We start from the raw sequence: 25,274 nt of genomic DNA, 5'->3' as shown, positions 1-25,274 counted from the left end.
GTTTTAAAAGAAAATAAAACTCACTGTGAAATGAAATGATTGAATCCTCTGCACCATTTTTCAGGATGTAGCAAAGTAGGAGGAGGATTTCTGAAAAAAAAATAAAATAAAGTTTTGGGGGTTACAATGGTAATGTTTACCAGAATTTTCTCACAAATAGTCATCAGAGATGATACTGGTTCTACTAGGAATAAAATGATGGTGGAGAAAGTAATGCCCAAGTGGTCTACATGTCCTTCAGAGGCCTGTTGTTTTTTTCTTGCTGCTGCTTTTTCATTGACAGTTTTCCTCTTTTCATGTCCTTCTCCTTTTATGTCAATACCTTTGAAGTTGGCAGTCAGTAATGCTCACAGTGTGCTTCCCGGCATTTCCCTTTTAATTCAGACTGACTCAGAAAAGATCAACTGAGACTGGAAGATTAACCTAGCTATCACAGCCTTTTAGCCCTTTACCCCAGATCACTGACTCTAACCATGACTTTTTAAGTATGGATATCATCAAAATAAGAACCACCAAGTTGTCAACAAACTGTAGGATTTTCAGTCCAGATTTCAACTGGTATTCAGTTTGGATGACTCAGGAGATAAAGTCTCCATGCTGTAAACTCTATTAAAAATAGATGTCATTATTTAAAATGACATTTAGCAGACAGTATTTTTATATTACATACTCTCTTCCACAGGAATTATCTTAAACTCTGATGGGTTCCATGTTACTTGATATATTATTATTTTCCTTTCTGACCGTTACAATTAAATTACATAAACATACAGAGAAAGGCTTATAGGTCAAGTTAAGTGGACCAAATTTCAGTGGGTCAACCTACAACAAGAAGTATTCATAAACTGCATATTGTACTATTACCTTCCAAAGTTTTTTTTCAGCAGCTTAAGATTTATTAAGTATTGAAGTCCATTTAACTTCCTAAGATTAAACTTTTATTTTATAAAACCTTAATGATTTGTCCTTTGCTGCATTTGGCAGCTCAATACAAATGACCACATACCGCTGAATTGGCAAAAAAAAATAAATAAATCACATGACTTATTCGACAACAGAAACATTCACTAATAGTCTGGGTTATATAACAAATTGCTTCATTTATACCAGGGCCACATATGACAGCAACACACTGTTTGGAAACATCTCACAGAACAAAAAGGCAAAAAACATAAATACAACATAAATTAGAGTTGATCTGCATAGCGGTCTTGAATTTTTCACACATTGATTCAGAGTAGTTCCATTTAACAATTACTCTCAAACAAAACACTAAAAGGAAAAGAAGAAAGGAAAAGACCATGTGGCTTTGTTGTAGATGGATCATTTTTGTTCATCTGTATCTACTCAAAACAAATGCAGTCATCTAATTTCACTGCAGGCTGTCATGTTTTCCAGGATGAATATGTTATTACCTTCCTCTTTTCTTATAGAAGACTCAGGGAACACAATTTTCTTCTTGAAGTGAAGAAATCCAGAATGCTTGAGATGTGCATCACTTAACAGATATATTATTAGAAAAAAAGATATGATTGGTTATTTTCAATTACAATAATGTTTCAGTGCTCTCTTCCATTTACCAGGTTCATATATTCATACACATCACAGAATGCGTGGCTGTGTATGAACATAAAAAAGCAAAAACAGCAAAGGATTTCAAGAGGTACTCCAAGATAAAAACCTTGTATCGAAGAAAGGTAATCTTTAAAAACCTCTTTCTCTATAATGAAAATGGTTATCAGTCCACACAACCTACATGCATGACCTCTGGACAGAGCTTTAATAGACTCGCAGCTGGGGATAGCGCCAGCTATGTTATTTAGTCTTTATTTTGCAGGAATAGCACTCTATCTGACAACTTGAGTTCTGGTAAGAGCAACTTTTTTATTGTACTGCATGGAAATATAATGCATTTCTTTTTAGAATGACGCCAACATTTTGAATTTCACTGCAAAATAATTCATTTTTACAAAAGCTCAGGTACTGTTCATGAAATACGTAGTTTCGTCTTTCCTCTTCAGACTGTTCTTAAAAACCTTCCAGGGTGGTAATGATGGTGCTTACAAAAAGCATACTGTTTGGAGGCACTATTCCTCTTACAAGGAACTTCTTCAAGAAGGAAAAAAAGACACATGGGTACTTACGTTAGTTGCAGGTGTTATGATGGAAACAGGTGTGATTTCATCACAGAAGAACAGATGAGCAGAACAGACGTCATTCAGGAAATACATTCAGTCATTGGCAGGTTAATGATTAATGAAGTAAGTCATGTTTTAACCACACAGAACATGCTTTGTCCAATGAATTACTAAGCTACTAAGCACTTGCTGGTAGCTACTGAATACTCTCTCAGAGGTGGCTGAGTATGCCATGTGCCAAATCATGAATTGTGGACACACACACATACACAACCAAGGAATCTGTAACTCTATAGATGTCTTCTTGAGCTCAATAACTTTGGTATTGTTGATAGAAGATGATACATTGTTCTTAATTTGTCTGTAGTAAGATCATAAAATTAGTAGTCCTTTGTTCTTAAATCACTAAATTGATGCTTGAAGTACCCCATCTATAAAATTGGACTAAATGGGTCCAGAACCTTAACTCTTTTAACATCTGTAAAGCACATTGTTGCCCTCTGGTGAAAGGCATTACCTAAATGCAAGGTACAAAATAGGCTCACCCTCTTCTGCTATTATGCCCATAAAGAATTTCCAGGAAGGAGCATAAGAGGGTCAGTTAAGCTTCCCCAACATCTCTTCACCTAACACAACACAAAGTGTGCTTCATGATGATGGCAGAAAAATTCATCACTTCCACAGCACCTCCAGAGGTGATATCACTTAAACCCAACTTTTAGTCTAACACAAGATGCCAGATATGCAAGGGCAACTCGCTATCCAAGAATTTAAGTTGTTTTGTTTGTTTTGTGAGCATATTAAATCCTTTGCAGTTTGAAATTAATAATCCATTAAAACATCTGCAATTCATACCGCTTTAAAGATAAAAGGTAAAACAACTCATACATAATCAGATGCTAAACCACAGAGAAATACAACACTTGCCTCACAACTTTGGCTTATCAAATTTCCAACTAAGGCCATTTGTGACTCCAGATTATATTAAACACAGCACATGCAGTTCTATGGCTTTTGTATCCTTGCATCAGCTGACATCACTGAATTTCAGCAACATCTGGCAGCTTCTACAGTACTCAGAACACATTCACAGAAAAACTGAAAGCTATACCTCTTGTTAACTTGCTGCCATAATTTACCATCTTCATATAAAATCAGAACACTGCATGCAACCTCTCAATCACCTTTGCCACATATACAACAAGCTGAAGGACAATATAGTCTTATTTTCTACTATAAGAGATGGAAATTAGGAGAAGTAGATATCTGACTGAAAAAAGCGAGTATAATTGGGCTTGCCTTTTGAAAATGTTCTCTTTGGAAGCAAGATGAGTAATCAACCATTTATTTCCCAACATTGTGTCTTTTATCCTTTCTTTCTATAATTCATAATTAGTCATAGAACTACATGCTCTATTTCCTTAGGCAGATGTATTGCTCTTGTGAGGAGCTGGTCACATACTCTCATATTCAGTGTCTTCCATGGTCATAGTGATCCTGTGTTTCAACGGGAGCTTTGCTTCAGTAAGGACTGCAGGGTTCAGCCTGTATCAGAGACCTCATGCAGAAGCAGTGTTCCTTAGAACACGACATTAGCAAGCTTATCAAACAAGAACTGCTGCTGAATTCTCAATGATACATGTACAGTTATGTGCTAGAAATAGTTTAATATGTTGAGCTTTATGTGTTCCCCGTCATTCAGCCTGCCTCCAAAGTCACAGCTGGTGAAACAAAATCAGTCATTTTACCACAATAAGGCCAATGATGCAGTTCAGTGAACACCATTCATCCTTTACAGTAAGATGTGAGCCTAATTACAGAACACAGATAATAGATTTTTATTGGGAAAAGGAAAATAAATATTTTCATCTTAAAATACATCTATCAAAAAAATAAATAAAATTGAAAACACATTTACTATTTTTTTTAAATTACTTCAGTAAACTTAGCCACATAAGCCAAAACCAAGATAGGGCCTCCAATGACCAGATTGTATCATCAGCCTACCACACTGTTTCTAATAAGAAATTAGCAGATGAACCTCCAACACCTGTCACCATGAACACGCTCTGGCAGTCACAGCCCCATACATGCATGTTGCAATTTATTTATTTTTTAAGCATACTAAATATAGGGCAACCAGAGACAATAGTTCTGTTGACAGTTGCCTAGGTTTACAGGTAGACAGATTTTACATGAAATTAAACCATTTGTGCCTGTTTCCAAAAGCTAAGTGAAAAAGACATAGAAAAAGCAGAAAGTTAACCATGTATATAATGAGATTTCCTTACAAAAGGTTACATAAAACAAACGGTTTGTATTTAAGTAAGTGAACGCTTGACATTAATTAGTACCTGACCAATTCTCAAATTCTCAAATTTTAAATCCTGTTCTGCAAAGCATCCCCACATTGGGTAAGTCACTGAAAATAACAAAAGGATTCTCAACAAGATTCAGAGGATTTCCTGGTTTGTGGCCCATTCAAATCAGTAAGAGGTTTCCATTGATCTAACTGAATAATTCACATCCTAAACACTCCCCCATTCATCTGCCTCCTACTAAAGGCTACTCAAGTTTGATTTACTTTCAGTATTATATTTCACCGAAGTTCACTCAGTAGAAAGCAGGGTACTGCCTTCAGCTCTGTAAGGCTAAGATAGAAACGGCAGAGTTTCCAAGCAGGAGTGGAGAATCAGCACAAAATCCTCCATGTATTTGAAAGCAGGCCTTTGAAATTACTTCTTCAAAAGGGGTGGGATGGGGAGGGGAACAGAGGAAAGGTATGCTCCTGCCAAATTCACTCTCCAGCCGCCTTCTCACTTGGAAATGATTCACTTCTGCTTCGGAATAGTTTCTCCTTTTCCACTCTACTTCCCTTTTCCCTGAAAGGACTGTTCTACTTATGTAAATATCTCGTTCTAAACTGTTAAAGCACAACTTCAATTCTTATTTGCTAGAATATTAAAGGTGTATCTACTGAAATAATGTGGAAGTGCCTTAATTCTAACAAGGAGAGCAAGGATATGCTGCTTTAAACCAAGGTCAAAACCTACTACGGTAACGTAATCAAAATCTACCCAGGAAACAGTTAAGAGAGAGCAGAATACACTCCTGCCTCATTGCTGAAAGAAAAAAAAAAAAAGTTCTCCTTGCCTAAGTATTTTGCTGTCTTTTATTTACAGAGTTATCTGATATTTCCCCCTTCACTGGAATGGATGTTCTGTTTGTTCCATAGGCTATACATAGTGCTAAAGTCTGTGAAGCAAATGTATATTGAGTTCAATGTTAAATTGACAAATACAGATAAGAGACTGTAGGATCCTAAATACTAGAAAGGGTCTAAGTTAACAATCCACTTTTAAAACTTTTTTTTTTTAAAAAAGGGTCCTGATCCAGTAAAATGCAAATTGAACACCTGCTTACATTCTTTCTTAGAAAAGAATGATGGCTCTGCATTTTGTGATGTATAACTCCACACTTGCCCTCTTTTGGTTGTGATTTTACATGACTATTTATTCTGATGCTGCTAAGTAAGCAAACTAGTGGATTAACAACAAACTACAGGTCTGGCTGTAAAACAAATATAAAACCATAAGTGAACAAAATATCAACTACCTCTTTAAAACACATTTAAATGAAGATTTATTCACAGGTCTCCAGCTTAGAATATTTCATCAGCCAGCATAATAATGAGCAAAAATAAATGGTAAAAGATGGTCAGTTCCAGAATTATGCACAAACCTCCTTTTGATTTTCAAGATTCATTTTATGCATTGCCGAAAGACAAGCACTTCAGGAAGAATATAAAGAGGCTGTCAAAAGAAATGTCCTAAGAAACCTTCTTCACATGAACAATCCTGTGTTCAAAATGGTAAATATAAAAGTCACCTTTAAAGTAATGAGTATGGAAATAAATAATGTGCTAAGCACATTAAATTATTTTGAATGTCAAATAACCAGCTTCAGAAAATGCATTAAAAAAATCTCTTTTTTTTCCTTTTTTAAACTTTACACAGACAAAGAAAATGGATGAAAAAGTATTGTGAAGTGTTCTGCTTGGGAACATCTGGATTATCTTTGACTTTTTCCCTTGAACACTGCAATTCACAGGCCACTGGTTTCAGTCAGATTTGGCAGCTGCAAGGTTTCATTAGCCTTTTTCAGGACTTGACAAGGCATCATTTATTCCTGTCATTTACTCTTCAGTTTCCAGTTTCAGTTTCTGGTTTCACTGAGACAGAAACAAGTATTTTATTTCAGAAATACTTTTTGATGGAGGTGAACTCACATAGTTTTGCATTCCAGTGGTCAAGCTTTAAAACAGACAGCATAATTGAATTACAATTATGCTTTGTCATCTCATTTATTCACAGAAGTTTCAGAGCTAAAGAGGCACAAGCAAATTAACAGCAATTGAAACTGAGGAAGTAACAATAGAGATTTTTATTTATAATCATTTCACATCTTAACTGCAATACAGTATTTTGCTTTTCCATTAAAACCATGCCTCTGTCAATTTGCAAAGCGAGAGAACTGACAGTTGTGAAAGAAATAAAGATGGGACAGTAATATTTCTGTGCCTGGCTGAAATGCATATCGTGTTGTCTAGACACTAAAATTCTGTAGTTGGAACAGTAGGATACTGCAATTACACTGCATATTTGTAGAGTTGTCGTAGAAAATAAAGCATCTTAAAGTGAAAATTGCATAGGTAAATTTCTAAGGGCAAATCCTCAACCATACGTGTTTCAAATCCCCATTGTATGGCAGCTAGCTTATGAGGCCTGAGTAGGCTACCAGCCTGAGGTCCCTGCCCAGTGGAGCAGGTCCACTCTCGGAAAGCTAAAATTTGGCTCAACAAGAGGAAGGCTGAGATGCTGCAAATTGTTTATCATAAGTGGAGGAAAAGGAACTTATATGACTAACATAAATAAAAGGTCTTTGATAATTTCAGACAAGCAGTTAATAAGAGATGACTAAGATATAGTTAACAGGAAAATGCAAGTGGAAAAAGCAAGAAACGGTCAGAAGAAATTGGGATACTGTTACAACAGAGAAGCAAGATCATCCTCACCAAGGGTAATTTCACTCTGTCATTCCAGGGGCCAAAAAATACTAACCATAAGATTAATTTTCATCCCAAGAAGGCAGCTTCATTCAGGTACTGAACGAGGAATCAGAATATAAAATTTTCTGTTCTAACCACCTCTGCCAGTAAACTTCTATGATATACTGGGCAAAACTTTTTGCTACTTGTACTTCTTTACTTTTATTTCTTTATCGACTAATTTGGCTTTTATTTTCAAAGAGGAAGACACTTTCTTATCCTTCCATTTCTGAGAGAGAGATGAACCTTTTCTTAGTTGAGGCTCTACGGAAATATGAACAAACGCAACAATAACCTCATAAAATAAGTTTATTACTATATGCTTGATATGGCTAGTACTGAACATGGAATTCAGTCATTATGGTTGATGAGAACAAGCACCTACACTCTGTATTTTCAACAGGAAACAAGGATTGCTCTTTATTCATACTTTTTATGACTCACACCTTACTCACTGCTTTCAGTTTAGTCTGGCTCATAGCATTTTAAGAAGTGATATTATTCTGATACCCTTACCAGTCTGGTTCAGAAATGAATACTTATAGAAGGAATACATTAGTTAATGGTGGCACATTTCCAATGAACCATTAGAATCTTTATCATGTCCCTTGTAAGAAATTCACTAAGTACTGAAGCATGAAGAATTGTACAAGACCTGTAAGAATACCTTTTTTATTTTTTTAACGGAATTCTCTTACCAGATAACACGCCTCCTGAGCATAAGGACCGTATGTGGATTGGAATTTGTTTCCTGTCCTATTCCTTCCAATAAGCTCACTTTCAAAACATTTGAATTTTGGTCTCCCTTATAAAACATTGTATGACTCAGGAATCCCGGTAGATTACAACTGAAGTGAAAACTAATAAACACAGGTGACAAGCAAACCAAGATCACCAAAGGCAAAGAAAGAATAGTCTCTCTCTCTCTCAAAAACAAAAAACAAAACAAAACAAACAACCAAAAAAAACCAAAACAAAACAAAACAAAAGCACCATCCCTAAACACTCTGAGGAGATTGAAGAGGACAGACTTGAGAAAGCAAGAAGTTTAGAGGAGAGATAATTAAAACATTTAAAGCAGCACAGTGATGAAACACTGTTGGAAGACAAGAAAGAGCTGACATAAATCATTCTGTATGGGTTAAGAGAACATTGGCATTTGACACAGGGAGATGAAACAAGAAAATAGCCAAGGATGTAATCTAGGAAACAGAAGTACAATACAGACTTTTAAAAATAAATGCTTTGAAGACTGTTACTTTCGTGACTACTATGGAATGCAAACTACCACATGATAGACTGCAATATCCTGGGAATGGGTAAAACTCCAAAGTAACTGGTGGTGAAAGAATGGACAGGAGGAATACTTTAAGATAAAGAAACAGGAATGAGATAAGCACGTTGTTCAAACTGTGGAAGAAAAAAATCAGGTGAAATCTGGGTGCCCTAAAAAACGTTAGATTTTTGCCTCCAACTTTAACTGGGAAAGGATTTAATCTTCTGTGAACATCAATAAAAAACATGGTATAAACAATGTACAGAATGCAATAGCAGTAATTGTTTTGGATACAAAAATGTGTTTTAGCTGTCTTTTTCTATAGTAAACATTAACACACTGAACAAGAATCCAAATTACAGCACGGTTTTACCTTTAAAATGTTAAAAAACATCAGGTACTTATGTTCCAAATAAAGTCAGCTGTGATCTACAATCAAACACTCTTATTTCCTCAATAAATATGTGGGAAAAAAAAAATGCATTTGTGTCCTTTTAGACACCTAACAACAATTAAACTATACATAGTCATGTCTTCCCCACTTTTTTCTGGAGTGCAGAGTTCTGACAGATTTAGTGAGATCCTCCAAACTGAAGAAGTTAGATATGCTTCAAAGAGAGCTCTCACAAAGAGTATTACTGCATATTTGATTGCAGTGAGCACTAACTGCATCTGAGGAGTCTTTTTAAAAGTCATCATAGGTTCTGCAAGGCTTGAATATCCAATGCAAGAATCCAGTGGGGGGAGGGTTGTTTGTTTGTTTTGTTTTTTATTTAAAGCCAACTTTGAAATAAATGAGCTGAGAAGTAAAATATTTTTATAATAATAAAAATACAGGAAACAATATAGAACACAAACCTTGCTTCTTTCCTAAATTTCCTCTCAGTAATTAATTATGAGGAACTAAGAGGCGATTATATATGTTGTCATGACATGAGCATTCAAATAAAAACAAAACAAAACACACGTATCATGACTAAACAGAGAAGAAAATTACACTTTCACCAAGTCAGATCTCTGTTTTTGTTCCAGAGTAGGACGTTTAGTGTTCTTTTGGTTTCCCTAGACAGTTCAAGCAGATGCTGCCTGAAGAAGTCTGACACATTTGCATGCTAGCAGCAGATCATGGTTCATCAACTTGCCCAATAAAGCTATCTTCTTGTAATTCAGCACATTCTCACCCAGCACTTGGTCTATTATGTGAATAGTCTGGTAAAAGGGAATCTGATTAACCTATACTGTGAATGAAGAAACCTAGAAGCAGCATTTTGGATAATTTAACCAAACTAAACTGCATAAAGTCAAACCATTTTAGTCAGCCAGGTAGAAAGGTGAAAGTTGTTACAACTATTTTTTCCTAATATTCTTAGAGACTGCTGCTGAACACCAAAACACTGACACTAACTCTCTCAAGAAGAGAGATGCTCCTGCCCTCATAAGGTTACAAAAGCACCATCTGCACAGGAAAAACAAAAACAAAAACTTATGCACTCCCTTACCAAAAACACAATACTTGCTTTCAACCAGGCTCCCCCCTGCTCTCACAGACATGTCTTGTTCTCCCCTTTGCCATGTGTCTGATTTTCCAGCCATAGTCTGAGACTTTCTTCTCCTACAATCATACTGCAGAAGACAACACCGTGTGTCCTCCTTTCAAAAAAATGTTTCATATAGTACTGGAGCTAGGCCATCAGGCAAGCCCCAAAATTATCAGTTCTCTCGTACGTGCATCACTAACACTTCTGATCCTGTTTTAAGCAGCTATACTTACACAGACTCCCAGTTCCAAGCCTGGAATAGACCACCACCACCATCTCATACTTGACTTATTTTGTTCATCAGGGTATGAGTGCCTGCTAAAATACTGCTCCCATGAATAAAGTGATGTATTTTCTGTTTAAATTTTTCTAAATACAGCTTTCAGTCATTGGATTTCATCATCCACTTGCCAAGCAGATTGAACTGCCAACCTTAAATACCTCTATCCTAGAGAAAACCAGAGCTATGCTCAAATTGCTTCTAATTTTTCAATATAAGGGTAGTTCTCATTAAAAATAATCACAATTTTCCTGGAAAACTCACTTGGTTTTGATCAGTTTTACCAGCTTCTTCTCCTGTCTTCTCAGCTAATTTTATTTTTTATCTTTTGCATGCCCTCAATTTTATTTTATTTTGGTTACTAACAACCAGAACAATTAGTCCAATTATTGTCTCATTCAGACTTGATAAAGAAGTGAAGTATTTATCTTCTATCTGTTTACTACCCAAATTTCCACTTATAGACTTGCATGGATGACAAGAATCTTTTTACCACAGCACAGACTAATGCAAGCTGGAAGACCTCAGGACGTCTCTAGTTCAACCTCCTGCTTAAAGCAGAAGCAGCTCTGAGCTCAGTTCAGGTTGCTCAGCACTTTATCCAGTCAGGCCTTCACACGGGGCATTTGCTGTCAGTCGAATAGCTCCATGTAAATACTGGTGCTGCCACAGGACCAGACTTACAGACCAATTCACCATATCATTAATCACTTTTTTCCTCCTCTTCCATTCTCCTTTCCCTGCCTGCTATTTCTTCACACAGTACTAGTGTAATGTTTGTAGACCTGGAATCCAACAGTTGTTTAGTCTGACTACGTTTCAGACTGTTCATATGTAAAATGTGGTCTCCCGGCACAGAATGCAGTACTTCATCTCTTGCCTGAGAGTTTTTCTTGTCCTTGCAACGGTGGTGAAAACTTGCATCTCCTGGTCAGATTCTTGAGAGAAGCTGCAACACAGCTATAATCTAAATGGCCTTTCATTATCATAAAATAAACCTATGGAAATCATTATTAACTTCCTGAATATCCTAGTTATCAAGATTTATAACCAGTGTCTACTCCAATAAATATTTCTTCAAAATTTTTATGAGTTCTACCTTATGATTGCATCTATGATAGGAAAGAAATATAAGACATTAATTGTTAATAGTAAATGTGTAGATATGCCCAGTGCATTATTACTGCACTAATCATGAATAATGATTAAATATACTGCATGGCATTTTAACATTAATCAAACTGAAAACTGTAACAAGTGAATCAATATATTTCAAGGCACAGCTCCTTTTCACCAAGCATGTTTGCAAATAGTGTGATTATTTGTTATTCCATATTTCTGGTAAAGACTTCAGAGGTCAAAGCACATCAGTATTTGGGGACTTATTATTATTAGAAAAATAAAAAAAAATAACAATTGCACATTCTTTGCAATCCTAAAGATAAATACAATCTTGCTGGTCTAGGACTACTATCTAAAAAGGTTGGCTTCCATTTTCTTCCATTTGCTTCTATCAGTCAGTGAATTAATTCCATTACAAATATGAACATCAATATTCTATTTCTGAGAAAGGCATCCATTTTTCAATTACATCCCATGAAAGCCTTTGGTACTGTGAAATGTGTGAGGCGTCTTATTCCCTCTGCAGTACCAAAGTATGTGAGCAGATTATCTTTTTTCAAGCAAAAAGTTTAATTTAAATTTTTTGATTCATTGTAAGTGATGTGGGCTACTGAACTCCAACATTAACCATAGGCTGAGAGGTATGTTTTAGAAACTCCCAGGGCTAATGGTTTGAAATCTAGTTTCATTTCTTCAGGACTGCACTCAAAACACGATCAGATCTGTATTACCTTCCTTGAAAAATCAAGTTCTAACTTGATCTCAAAGACACAAGCATGGCAACTTGCCTGTACACTGATAGCCCAGCAAAAAAAGGCCCCTCGCTACAAGAAGGACATGGAGGTGCTCAAGCGAGTCCAGAGAAGGGTAATGAAGCTGGTGAGGGGTCTGGAGAACAAGTCTTATGAGGAGCGGCTGAGGGAGCTGGGCTTGTTCAGCCTGGAAAAGAGAAGGCTCAGGGGCGACCTTATCGCACTCTACAGGTACCTTAAGGGAGGCTGTAGTGAGGTGGGGGTTGGTCTGTTCTCCCACGTGCCTGGTGACAGGACAAGGGGGAATGGGCTAAAGTTGCGCCAGGGGAGATTTAGGTTGGATATTAGGAAGTGGTTGTTAGGCATTGGAATGGGCTGCCCAGCGAAGTGATTGAGTCACCATCCCTGGAGGTCTTTAAGAGACATTTAGATGTTGAGCTTAGTGATATGGTTTAGTGGAGGACTTGTTAGTGTTAGGTCAGAGGTTGGACTCAGTGATCTTGGAGGTCTCTTCCAACCTAGATGATTCTATGATAAGCTTAATGCACAATAACTTACCAGAACATAAATGTGTTTTGTGTGCGCAGCAACCTACGGGTAAACATGTATGCACACAAAAAACAAAATGTTTGACAGAGACATCACAGGTAAAATATGCAACTTAAATCTATACATACATTCCTAAATTGCCGTTTGATGTGGCTTTAACCTGAGACTGTGTTCCAGTGTTAAACTGAAAACTAAAAGACAACTTATTTGCAGCTTGCCCTTTTACCTCCATGACTCAATGATAATCACCACTTAGTAGTAAAATGTGTCTCTCTAAACCTGAACTACACATAGATGAGAGATGTGGCCTGAATATCCTCCCTATCAGCATTATGGCACCTGTCTCATAGCATTTATGAATGGGAATATAGCTTTTTCCCCTATACAACAAAGTTTTAATTCAAATGTTGCTTTCCCCAAGGCCCACTGCAGCAAAAAAAAAAAACCCTCTCTGGAGCAAGCATGAAGATGGATATCATGCTAGACCATTGCTGACTGACACAACCACAAGGCGAAGCAGGCTGAAGAAGGATGCCTCATGGCCTGGGAATCTAAGGGAATCACTGATCCAATATATTTCTCAGGCAGCACTGTCTGAGGGTCTCTTAGGAACCTAGACTTTAATGCAAAGCTTTCCTGAGCAAGTTAGATGTAGGAATATCATCAGTCCTCAACTGTGGGTGAGTACCACCCTCAAAAACAACGTAGGGCAATTTGTAGCCTCTACATACAATTGCAATATTTGGTATTTGTTGCCAGCAACAGGAATTCAGTGTTTTCCTTCTTTCCAGTATTCAGTGAATTTAACGCAGTAATGAAGGCTTCATTTGCCTGCAGCTGTTCCAAAAGGGGGCTGGCTGGGGGTGAGGAGGAGAGATGAGTTGAGTTTACACAGTTTAAATCCTGATGGACCATTTTGAAAGGGAAACATAATGTAATTTTAACAGATGCTAAACAGCTTGCTTCATGCATGCTCACTTAATATTGAACCAAGACATTCTTAAAATTTCAAGCAGGGAAACCTGCTCTGGTTACCTTGGTGATAAACTAAAGACAAAAATTGCACATAATTGTTGCTGATGTCACTGCTCCCAATTGTTTCCAAGGTTACAGAGGACCTCAAATAATTGTGATGTTTCATTTCTAGACTGTATTGAAAGCCCATTTTCTGTTCTCAGTAAATTGTTTAGTGCTGCAGGTAATCTATCTAAACCTTATCTAATAAGGCATCAGCAGCCTCTCAGCAACCTCTAGTAATGATGTAGATTTATATGTTGAAAGTGTAGCTACCTAGTTCTTTACTGAGCAATTTGAGTCTGAGATTATCTCAATTATTTTTAGCCTAAGAATCTATTTCCATAACATAGTATATTAATCAATCATATAAAAATATCTGAACAGAAAATGTCTTACTGCAAAGCAATATTACATGTGAATTATCTGCCTAGAAGGAAGCTGTTCTCTTGGCTGAATAGTGGAAAATTGGCTGTTAACTATTTATAACTGACTGATTTTCCCACTCTCTCTCCAAACTCATTTCAAATGCAGAGCACAAGTACTTCCCTGTACTAAAAAAATATTCAGCCATTCTACACTTTCTCCATTACAACCTCTAGTTTACCAGGCACTTTAACAAGAACTTCCTTAAAATTCGTAATTGCTGTATCGAGGATTATTTTCTTGCCTTCAGAACTACAGGACAACTACAGACAATGCTGTTAACTACTGTGCTTCCATATAAATTGTCAAGAAATTAGAAGTTTTGAAAATACACTAAAAATAATTTATTTTTCATTTACATAATTAAAGCAATATTTTGTAGCTAGCTCAACTCCATAAATCTAAGCTACATTTAAAATCCTCACTTCTCCTGAAGGAGACAACAGTTAGTAGATGTCCATCTACCACCTCTCCTTGTGCTGGATGCGCCTTTCATCACTTGACTGCTCTCAGACTGCAGGGCTTGACCTTGTCAGCATGAAATTTTCCACTAGAGCAAAACAAAATGGCACTTACTGTATCTTAGCCGTCTGCTATTACTTATGCAATGGATTTTGAAAAGTAGTAATTTACTTCAGAAACTGGTTGACTAGAACAGTTTACGTGCATTTAATGCATGAAGTGAATGGCATATGAAGTCACTAAAACCATCTGCTAGGCATCTCGGCTTCTACCTAGAGCTCTGAGAGGGTGAGAGTGCAGTGCTGAGAATAAAGCAGAATGCGAGAGATGATTCTTTTCTTGTTTGCTCAGAAAATGGCTGAGAGCTGGGCATGTTTATTTTCATGATTATTCATTTGAGTTTCTCAGTGAATTCATTTCAGCTGCACACATTTTAGCTCTTGTGCGTGTAAATTCCTTGAATGTTTTATCAACAGATATACTGGCAGGAATGTTTGCTGAAACAGCCTGTTTTAAATAAGCACTGGAGAATATAAATATAAAACAATGCCCTTCTACTTGTAATTGCCTGTACCCACCAGAAAGTCAGTTGGAGGAAAGACTCTTAACCAATCACAAAATGGCAACCACTACTTAGGCAAAGTCCTTCCTAACAGCTGAAATAGTAAATGCTTATAACAGGCTATTCAACAAGCCACAGAGCGTGAATTACTTGCTGAAATTAGTCTATGAATACATCTGAGGAAAGAATGTAACTGCAAAATCAAATTCTACTTGCAAACAATGTATGAAATGGAATAGAAAGACAAAATCAATAAGATAACATATGCAACTATATAATTGTTTATGTGATAACTAACTAGCTAAAGAAAGACAGGAGGGAAATTGCACCATGATGATTTAACTCTAGGACTTAATCTCCACTGTCTCATGTAGTATACAGAAAATGTTTATAATATTTTGCCACTTTTTCAAATATATTAAAATGCTATAAGGTAATGGGAACGGTTTTACTATGATATATCTGCTAACTGCATATACTTCCATTTTTAGATGTATTGCCAGATTTAAAGACTAGTTATCTATACATATTTGATATGATCTTAGACACAAACTGCTCTCTCTGCTTTTTAGACATAGATGATGTAAGGAAAATAATACTACTACCAGACACTCATTACTCAATTCAACCCTGGGAAAAGTCTGTTCAGGTCTGATATTGAAACTCTAGGACACACTTGACTTTTACCAGTTCATATACCTGCTGGAAATGACTTAGTAACATATAACTTCTATCTATCTTTAGAAGGACAGAGTCCCTGATCAAGCACATTTTGGTAATGTTGTAAACTGTGAGGCAATGTGATAACAGTAACATTTAAACATCTTGTCCTCTTAGCACTCTTTCCCCATGGAATTAATACATGTTTTGTCAGATTATACAAACAAAATGCCAGGACATTCACCCATCTTGCTCCTTGGCTTACCTGAATATGGACCTGGGGTTTTAGAATTACATCTTTGCAGAAACCACCTGGTTTCTGCAAAAGAAAGCCCTTCACTTCGATTTTCCCTTTCCTTACCACCATATGATTGAACATATATGCTCAACGGGTAGGGGTACCTACAGAGACAAACAACTTCTAACTCTCATCAGACTCTGTTCACCAAGGAAGAACCAAGAGGCATTATAAAGCTTTAGAAAAGCTGTGCCAAGAGCCCCTACAATTATGCAGTAAAGAACAGATGAAGGGAGAACAGTAGATGTAGTCCTACCTTGACTCAGTAAGGCTTTTAACACAGTTTTCCACAAGAAACTGACAGAGAAGCTGATAACACATGGCCTAGATGAGCAGACAGTGAGTTGGACCAAAAACTGTCTAAATGACCAAGCCCAGATGGTGGCGATTAGTGATTCGAAGCCTAGTTGGACATCAGTAGTGTGGCATACCCCAGGGGTGAATATTGAGTCCAGTCCTGTCCAGCATCTTCACTAGCGATCAGGTTGATGGGGCAGAGTACACCCTCAGCAAGTTTGCTTACAATACAAAGCTAGGAGAAGCAACTGATACACCCGGGGGTTGTGCTGCCATCCAGAGGGGAGGAACCTCAATCTCACCTACAGGAGAAGGGAGACAGGTGTCTTCTCCTGCTTTCAGAAGAGCAATACTTGACCGATACAGATGAGAGGAAAATTTGATTCAGTTTCTGTTAATATTAGCTGTCAGTGAGCCTAGAAAATTACTCTAAATTTACCATATTCCTGTGGTAAACAGGATAACAGGGTAAACAGGATGATAAAGAGCCAGATCCTGAAACAAAGGATCTGTGCAACATGGTCTAAAATCCTCGCTTTCCACTGGTAAATACCCTTTCCAGACTACAATGTATATTATCTCCTCTTTGCCATGTTACTTTTCATACACATAAATTTTCTTTTCAAAATTTCAAATCACTGCTACCTTAAGAGATAACACTAATATGATGATACACTTTTCACAACATTCTTTGAAGAATTTATGCATCTATTTTACTTCAAAAAGCTGAGGTCTAATAGTATTTGACAATCTTTTACTTTGTAGTATTTTGCCAAAACAGACACATCTAAGTAGTGGCAGCAGATGGAAGAGGTTAAAAGTATCAACTCCCAAACTACCAACTTTGTTAGGCCCTCTTCCTTTCATAATTTAGACCCTTCTGTTGGAGATTTGAAAATATATTCCTAGACAGATGACATGTTAACAGAATCGTTTCATGGTTCAGTGTCTTCTCAGTATGATTTATCACTATCTGTAGGCACTGGAGGTCCCTTTTCAGGAGATTTATGATTTAGATCCAAGAATTCATTTTGATGAGGGACTATGTTCACATCATTGCAAAACAGAACAATAACATTTTCTCTAAGATAATGCTTCCTTTCTTATTAGCATTTTTAAGAATAAGACTCAGGCATGTAGTATCACAACTGTTTCCAAAACAGTGCACATTCATATAATAAAGTGTTCATGAATGAGAAAGGTTTTTAAAATTTCCATTAATCCATGAACACACACCCTCTTCTCTTCCAAATCCACACAATAAATACAAAGATTAGGTCCAGAAGGCTAGTGTCTAATGAAATATCTCACTTAAAATTTAACTGACATTTTCTTCCTCTCTCCATCTTTGCTATTAGATATTCTCTGTAGGACAAGAAAAGAGGTTAACCACTGAAAAATGCTTAAGCATCTGGCCAACAGCTCATGCCACGTTATCAAAAATATAAAGTTAACACTTCATATCTTAAAAAACAAACAAACAAAACAGTATTTTCAGAAATGTTCAGCATCCAGCATCTCCTACTATGAAACAATGGTCAGGTTTTCAGAAGAGTGCAGCACACTGGAGTCACCTATTTTTCATGCCTGACTTCAGACACTCAGTAAATTCTGAGTGTTCACTTGCCCTCTGAAATTCAGTTCTTTTTGAGATAAATTCAATCTCTAATCATGTTTTCTTTTGCTGGACTCAATGAAAAGAAAGCTTTATATTGTTTTGCTCAAACAGATTTCTGGTAGCTGCTAGATGGAATTCTAAGTGTGAGAAACAGCGCATGCGTGTCTCTTGTTCAGGACAAGGATCATCATTGTCAGGTCATCAGTGAACATATGTCATCCACATCATACTGCAGGCAGTTAGTAGTTACAGTTTAAAATACACTGAAAATGGAGAACAGGAAGTAACACATCTGTTTGCAGCCTTTCAACTACTGCTATTTATCTATCAGAAGCATTTATGAGCCTTCCACTAGAATTTTCATAATAAAATCCTTACCCCGAACAAGATGGGAGAAGAGAACTGCAAATAAGAAAGAGTAAGTCCTATTCTGACAAGACAGTTGCTGCTCGTGTTGAGGAGATGTAGGAGACAGACAGACATGACTGAGGCCTTGTTATTTAGAATGTCCTGTTAAGAACTATCTTCAGCCAAAAGAAGCACTTTCAGCAGACAGGATCCAGATCAGAGACGAAAGTATCTGAATCTTTGTCCAGCAACACTATAAGGACAGAGATGTTAAAACTACCAGATAAATACAGTTATGAAAGTACAGAGCTAAGAACCTCAGCACTGACAGAGAACACACAAATCAGATATGTTGGTACCAATTCAGGATTTTCCACGTTATTTCTCTTCTGGACCAGCTGCCAGTCTCATTTGTCAGCTCACAGGGCTGACACTACAAGCCCTGTTGTTTCCTTATAGATACTATCTTGTATAGCAAACTATAAGAAAACCCTAATTTAAACAGTCTTTCAATGAGATATATATCTAGAATGGGATAGAGAGAATGTTTTTAGCAACTAGATATGTTTTTTTCCACTAATGTCCTCTGAAGAGGTGAATGTAAAGTATTTGAAATAGAAATGATAAAGATAATTCTAGATTTAAATGGGCATAAGAGGCCTCCCCTTGCAACAATGCCCAAACATGTGGGCGGGTCCTATGATATATACATGCAGACATGCTCCTTTGCAGATCTCTGGTCTGTTCAAACCGGTGCTTTGTACATTCCTGGCTCAAGTTACAGAATTGAGACATGGACCTGTGTTAGCTGGAGGTGATAAGCTAAACAGAAATCTTAAGTTTTAGAATAAAGATTTAATTCCTCCGCAGTTTCCTGTGGATTGAAATTTAACTATGCTTTGCTGAGTATTTCATTTTCTAAAGCAATGTCACTCTGACCTTCCCTACTATCGTTCAAACTGCTGTATAGAAAGAATAGAAAACTGTAATTTGTTACCTACTGGAAGAACATTTAGGCTTTGTAACTAGTAACAACTGAATTTACTACCTTATTTTCTTCTTATTTAGAGAATCCAAAAAGCATATCATGTTTGACTACTGTTATCTTTTCCCATTTTCTTGCTTAAAATAGCATAGAAAAAAACATAAAAGCCTAATTGTGTATCATTTGCTAGCACAAGTTGCGTTCAACACAGAAGGACAGAAGGTGCCTCCAGAGATTTTGGTGGTATGTAATTGCTGAGACGCAGTACGAAATCATTCATTCATTGGTTGATTCAAACCCTGTAAAGTCAAAGTAAACTGCACAGATCTCATTGCACTTCATTTAAGACTAACACCTAGGTCCATAACTCACCAAGTTGATACTCAAAGCCAAGGCTAGCAGCACACCTACTGGCAGTCCAGAAAAAAGACCAACAACTAAACCAACAGAAACTTAACTACTTTAGTTTCCAACTTGGGAATGGAGGAATTCTGTGGAAACACACATACAGATTTTATTATCTAGTTTATTATCTATTAACTATCTATTATTATTATGCAACTAACATTTTAAGGTACATTCATGAAAACAGATTATTCACTCATTGGTAATAAAAGTTGTGAAGTATTGAAAAGTTTTCTGCTAATGTAAAGAAATCAGCAGCACAAAAATCAGACCAGTTTAGCACACTGAAAGTAGTATAAATAGAAAAGTACAGATCTATAGTAGCCAAGAATGTAAGGGAACAAGGAAACAATTTCAGGTAACTCTGCCTAAGTGATGTCCAAGTGTCATTTACTGTGAATGGCAATTTCACCCCTTCTTCTTGAAACTAAGGTCAAATCAATCCAATCATCAAAAATTATAATGGGAGAAAACACAGAGAAATCAGATATATGCAGGAAGTCAATAACACATGACATTTATTGTTCATTGTTCTCAGTATCTTTTTATGCTTCCAGACAAAATGGAGCTTGACTGTAGGGTACCAAAGTTACACCATCACTAAAACGTGATGTGGTGCCATTTCGTTTTAGTGAATTCAGTACACTAGTAATTGAACAATAGCTGAAACCTGATTTGCCAATTTCACATCAAACCACAAGAAACCACAGCTGAAAGAGGAGTGGTTATTAACAAATTAAATTACATGTCTCTGTCAAAAAGTAGAGTATGGGCTCATACACAAAGCTGGAGTTACATAAGGCTATATCCTGACACAGAAGTGATAGAATCCCAGAATTAGAAATGTGCACCTTCAGCTCCACTGAACTCCAATAGTAATGTGGCTTGAATGGCAAATGGCTGTTCTAACACAACTTCAGAAACTGCTAATGGTGACTTCCCAGTTGAAAGCAAAGCCTAGCTGAACAAGTTCTCCCATTCTCACTATACCCCTGAGGTGCAGTAAGCTCCAGGCTTCAGCTGACTGCCGCTGTCACCATCATGCACTGACAGCAGTCAGATGAGTGAGCCCTTCCTTCATCTCACCAGATGTGCAGAATTATGGCTTGATTTAAACCTCTGGTGGAGGTTTAAACCCCATCCTCTTATAAGGCAGCCAAAGTTTATCAAACAGAGCTAGCAAGTGGCACACAAAAATAAAAGGAGGGAGTTCTTCCAATAAAAAATAGCTAAACTGTAGACATCCTTGCTACTACACATTATTGTAGTTAAGAAATTGTATTGAATAAATTCAGAGATGAGAAACCCACTCTGGGATACTAACTTCCTGAAATGACCAACTGGCTTAACATTTGCATTTACAATCATGATATTATCATGAAAGCAAAAAGTGTAAAGATGTCAGATCTCTGAACTTTGAGGATTTGAGATTGAACTGTCTTGGAAGGTCAGCTGCAATATAGTAGATTACTTCTAAACTGTCCAACTACTATAAGAGGGTGTCCCAGTTTCAGCTGGGATACAGTTAATTTTCTTCCTAGTAGCTGGTATGGTGCCATGTTTTGGATTTAGGATGAAAATAATGTTGATAACATGCTGATGTTTTTGTTGTTGTTGAACAGTGCTGCCCTCGGGGTGCACAGGAAGCTGGGAGGGGACACAGCCAGGACAGGTGACCCAGACTGGCCAAAGGGATGTCCCACACCATGTGGCATCCTGCTGAACAACAGCACTGGTGGGGTTGGCTGGGTGGGGGGGAACAGGCTCAGGGACCGGCTGAGCAACTGTTGGCAGGTGGTGAGCAACTGCATTGTGAATCACTTTTTTTGTATATTCTATCATCATCATTATTATTATTGATGTTGTTTTTCCCTACCTTTTGTGTCCTGTTAAACTGCCTTTATCTCAACCCATGAGTTTTACTTTTTTCCCCCCAATTCTCTCCCACATCCCACTGGGGAGAAGCAAGCAAATGGCTATATGGTGCTTAGTTGCCTGCTGGGTTAAACCACAACAGAGAAGAATGCACTTTCTGGTCATATTTATTCTCTCTCAGAATTGACTTTAAACAAGAGCCAGGAGAGAAGTTCTGTCTCCCATAGCCCTGGCCCTTATGCCACTCAACACTCCTCATGGTCCATTTTATCTAATATGAATGCAGTTACCAGTAGCAGAGCATAGCTATAGCTCATAAAACACAGAGCAGAGGGAAATCCCTTGACTTATAAGTATAAAAGACTTCTACCATTCTATTAAGTAAATGTACCCATTATTTATTTCATTAAAACAGATAATTCATATTGGTCTTGCTAAGTTATAAGGAGATGCAACAGCAAATAGGCATAGAGAGAAACTATAGACAGAAATCAAAGCCCCCATACGTCTTATTCTATGTATCATCCTATGGTTTGCTGTTACTTTATACCATTGATATGACTTCTGTCCTCTCAAGCTGTTTTGAGCACTGATAAAATTTATAGATATTGCTTTAGTAATCTGAAGCTTCCCTCACTGCCCTGATTGCCAGGATCTGTTTTGCACTTGTGCAAAGGACACAAGATGAACTGCTGCTTCAGTATGAATAATTTTGGAAAGAGTGTTGGCAGTTCATGTCTGGGCTGGGGAGAAGGAGATAACTATATGATGCAGAACCCAGCACAACTGCATCTGCATATAAATAGACCTAATCAGAAATGCAAATTGCAATCAGAAGAAATTTTAAAAGCCTGTGATAACTGAGCAGATAACAAAAGGTCAAACTCTCATATAGCTGAAGGTTTTAAACTGTTATCAGTCAGTGGCAATTCTTTCTTTACAAGCAAAATGTAGAAAAGACAAGTACATGCCAGTCAGTAGCCAATGGCAGACTAATTCTTGATATATTTCTCCTATTAACACAACTGTTCTTTTTGTTAAACCCTATTTTACATTGTTAATCAACTTATTCAGGAAGCATCAATTAAATGAGAACAAAATGAAAGCAAAAACAGTCATCATGAAGTAATGCAGTTAATTTACATGACCACACACGGAAGCAATTTCTATCCTCTTTTCATATCCATGTGTGAGGATCCAGATTGTCAAATCTTACCATTCTTGGGTAAATGAAAAAATAAATGACGACTACTGTTTGCTGAAATTGACAGACTGTTTCATAGTACTGTCAAAATCATGTGCTTTTCTTCCACAGTAAAAGCAGCCTAAGACTCTACAAGAATAACACTGACAAACATTATTCAACATTTTCAAATGTTGGCTTCTTCCTCTTCTGGGAAAAAAAAAATCAATAGTAGCTAAGAAAAATACATTTGAAGAAAGGTACCTAGATATTATATGATTTTACTTTCTAAAATGAGAATATAATAAATGTTATTATACATCATTTCAAGGTGGTCTAACCATAAACTGTTGTAGAAGTCAGGCTGAAAAAAAAGTCTTAACATTACATCTTTTTAATGTGTTTTCTTATGAGAGATTCTTAAGATTTGAAGCAAAGATGTTTACCAAATATTTCTTTCACCTGACTAGGTTGGTTTTGAACAAACTAGTGAGCGAAGAGAGCCATCTAGTGTCATACCTTGGAATTTTAAAAAGGGTTTTCACCGGATGCATGTCAAATAAAGGAGGGTCTCCATCCCCCAGCTCAATAGCTGTTATTCCCAAGGACCATACGTCACATCGAGCATCATATGAGTAATCATACTGCTGTTCACAAGCAATGACCTATCAGAAAAAAAAAAAGGAAAACAATACATTAACCTAATGCACAATTCAGGTCATCCTAGTATGACACATGACTCCACTGAGTCATGTCTAAAATCCTAAATAGCTTTCAAATGCTTATCTTTGCCTGTATATCCCAGCCAGGAAAAATCCCACAAAATGTAACAGTAAAATAGAACTTCTCTTACTTTTTTTTTCCTTTTATTTATTTATTTTTTTAATATGGTAAGCTCTGTGGAATGCTTCAGATATTGATACAAAGAAATACACTCTACTAAATTCTGGTTTTGAAAGCACTTCCTACAGAAACCAATGCAATAGCAGAGAATACTATTGATGTTATTCTTACTAACTTCTATGACTATTCATGAAGATAGACTGATTTGCACAGCTGTTTTTTAGATAAGAATATTCCATCAATCATTCCTGCCAATTTTGGTTTGTTTGTTTGTCCCTACTAGGTTTGAGTAGTCAAAAAAAAAAATCTTAATTAACATATCATGTACCTTGTCTAAGACAAATTGAAGTTAACAGGAATCTTTCCTTGGACATCACCAGAATTTTGTATCACAAACCTAATGCAGATTACCAGTTAACTAATTGTTTGCATTGTAACCAGAAGCTAACCATTAGAGACAACCTGGAAACAATTCTGCATTTGAACATGAGATCCAAACTCAAGTTTAAATTTAGCCTTTATCTTTGCAACAGACCCAAGCAAAAAATCACAGCTTCATTGCCTTTCGTTCTATCATGATTTGGAATTCTGTCTCAAGTTCACCTTCTCAAATTTAACCAATTATATGAACTGCTCTGAAAATGTCAGATCCCTGCATATTGCTAATATCTACTTCTGTGATTTTTCCTTAAAGTTTTAAATATTGTTGCCAATTTGTACTTGAGACAACCAGAAACTTCTGATAGCATGTCCCAGGATGGCTGTATCTGTGTTCCTATAAAAGGGTTTTGTTTGTTTGTTTGTTTTAAACTTGTATTACTTCCAAGTTCTGTGTTAGGGCTTCAGTTTAGGACAGTACTTTGCAGCTTTGCAGAGTAAAACCTGCAAGTCAGCATCCCAGGTAGCTGCTGGCAGACAGTCACTCAGAGCCTGCTCTAAGAAAACCTTTCCTGAAGAAGATCCTGATTACAAACCAAGCTCTCAGATACTTTCTCCATAAACTCCCCTAACAGGCGCACTCCAGGTTCTATTCAACATGCCCATAAGGCCCGCCCATCTTTTACTCTGGAACTCATGACCCCATCATTTACTTTATCAGAAATCAGGGGTGTTGTAAATACTATTTAAAATACTACAGCAATGCATACGATTTATTTTTTTTGGGGGGGGGGGGGGGGGGGGGCAGTTAGTCACTAGTTAATTCCCTAATTCCCTTCTCATCAACAGAATGTCTTGAGTGAAAGCTCTGAAATATTTCTTAGTTCCTCAGAGAGTTCATTATAACCTCAATTTCATCCCAGAGATTCCTCATCTCTTGAAAAAGATGAGTTTTACAGTGCAATAGGCAGATGCTATGCAACTCAATAAGTCAGCTTTAAACCACCACTCTCATTTCAGAGGCCTACATGATAATTTCATTTCCTTATACCATGCCTTAAAGAGAAGGAAAAGAAATGAAATTTGTTGTAGAAACTTGTAAGAAAGTCAGTGTGGAGATCCATCAGCAATATTGAAATAACTTGTACTACAGACGCC

At 36.9% G+C, this 25,274-nt stretch overlaps 1 protein-coding gene across 8 annotated transcripts in view; it reads right to left on the bottom strand.

The window, feature by feature from the left end:
• The window catches only part of MYO3B (myosin IIIB), a gene marked incomplete at its 5' end in the record, with an annotated part of 252,980 nt that overhangs the window by 179,691 nt on the left and 48,015 nt on the right, over positions 1–25,274 (bottom strand). For 6 of the 8 annotated variants that reach the window (XM_083842488.1, XM_083842495.1, XM_083842491.1 and 3 more), the window contains 2 exons: positions 25–90; positions 23,415–23,560. In XM_083842488.1, coding sequence (XP_083698614.1) covers positions 25–90; positions 23,415–23,560 — 212 coding nt within the window. Of the gene's footprint in view, positions 1–24; positions 91–3,275; positions 3,949–21,443; positions 23,106–23,414; positions 23,561–25,274 lie in introns of those variants that run through there. The other 2 variants (XM_083842493.1, XM_083842489.1) reach the window with 2 other exon arrangements.

This window comes from Anser anser, assembly GCF_964211835.1.
Source record: "Anser anser genome assembly, chromosome: 6".
Taxonomy (NCBI): domain Eukaryota; kingdom Metazoa; phylum Chordata; class Aves; order Anseriformes; family Anatidae; genus Anser; species Anser anser.
This window is presented reverse-complemented; position numbering and strand designations above follow the sequence as displayed.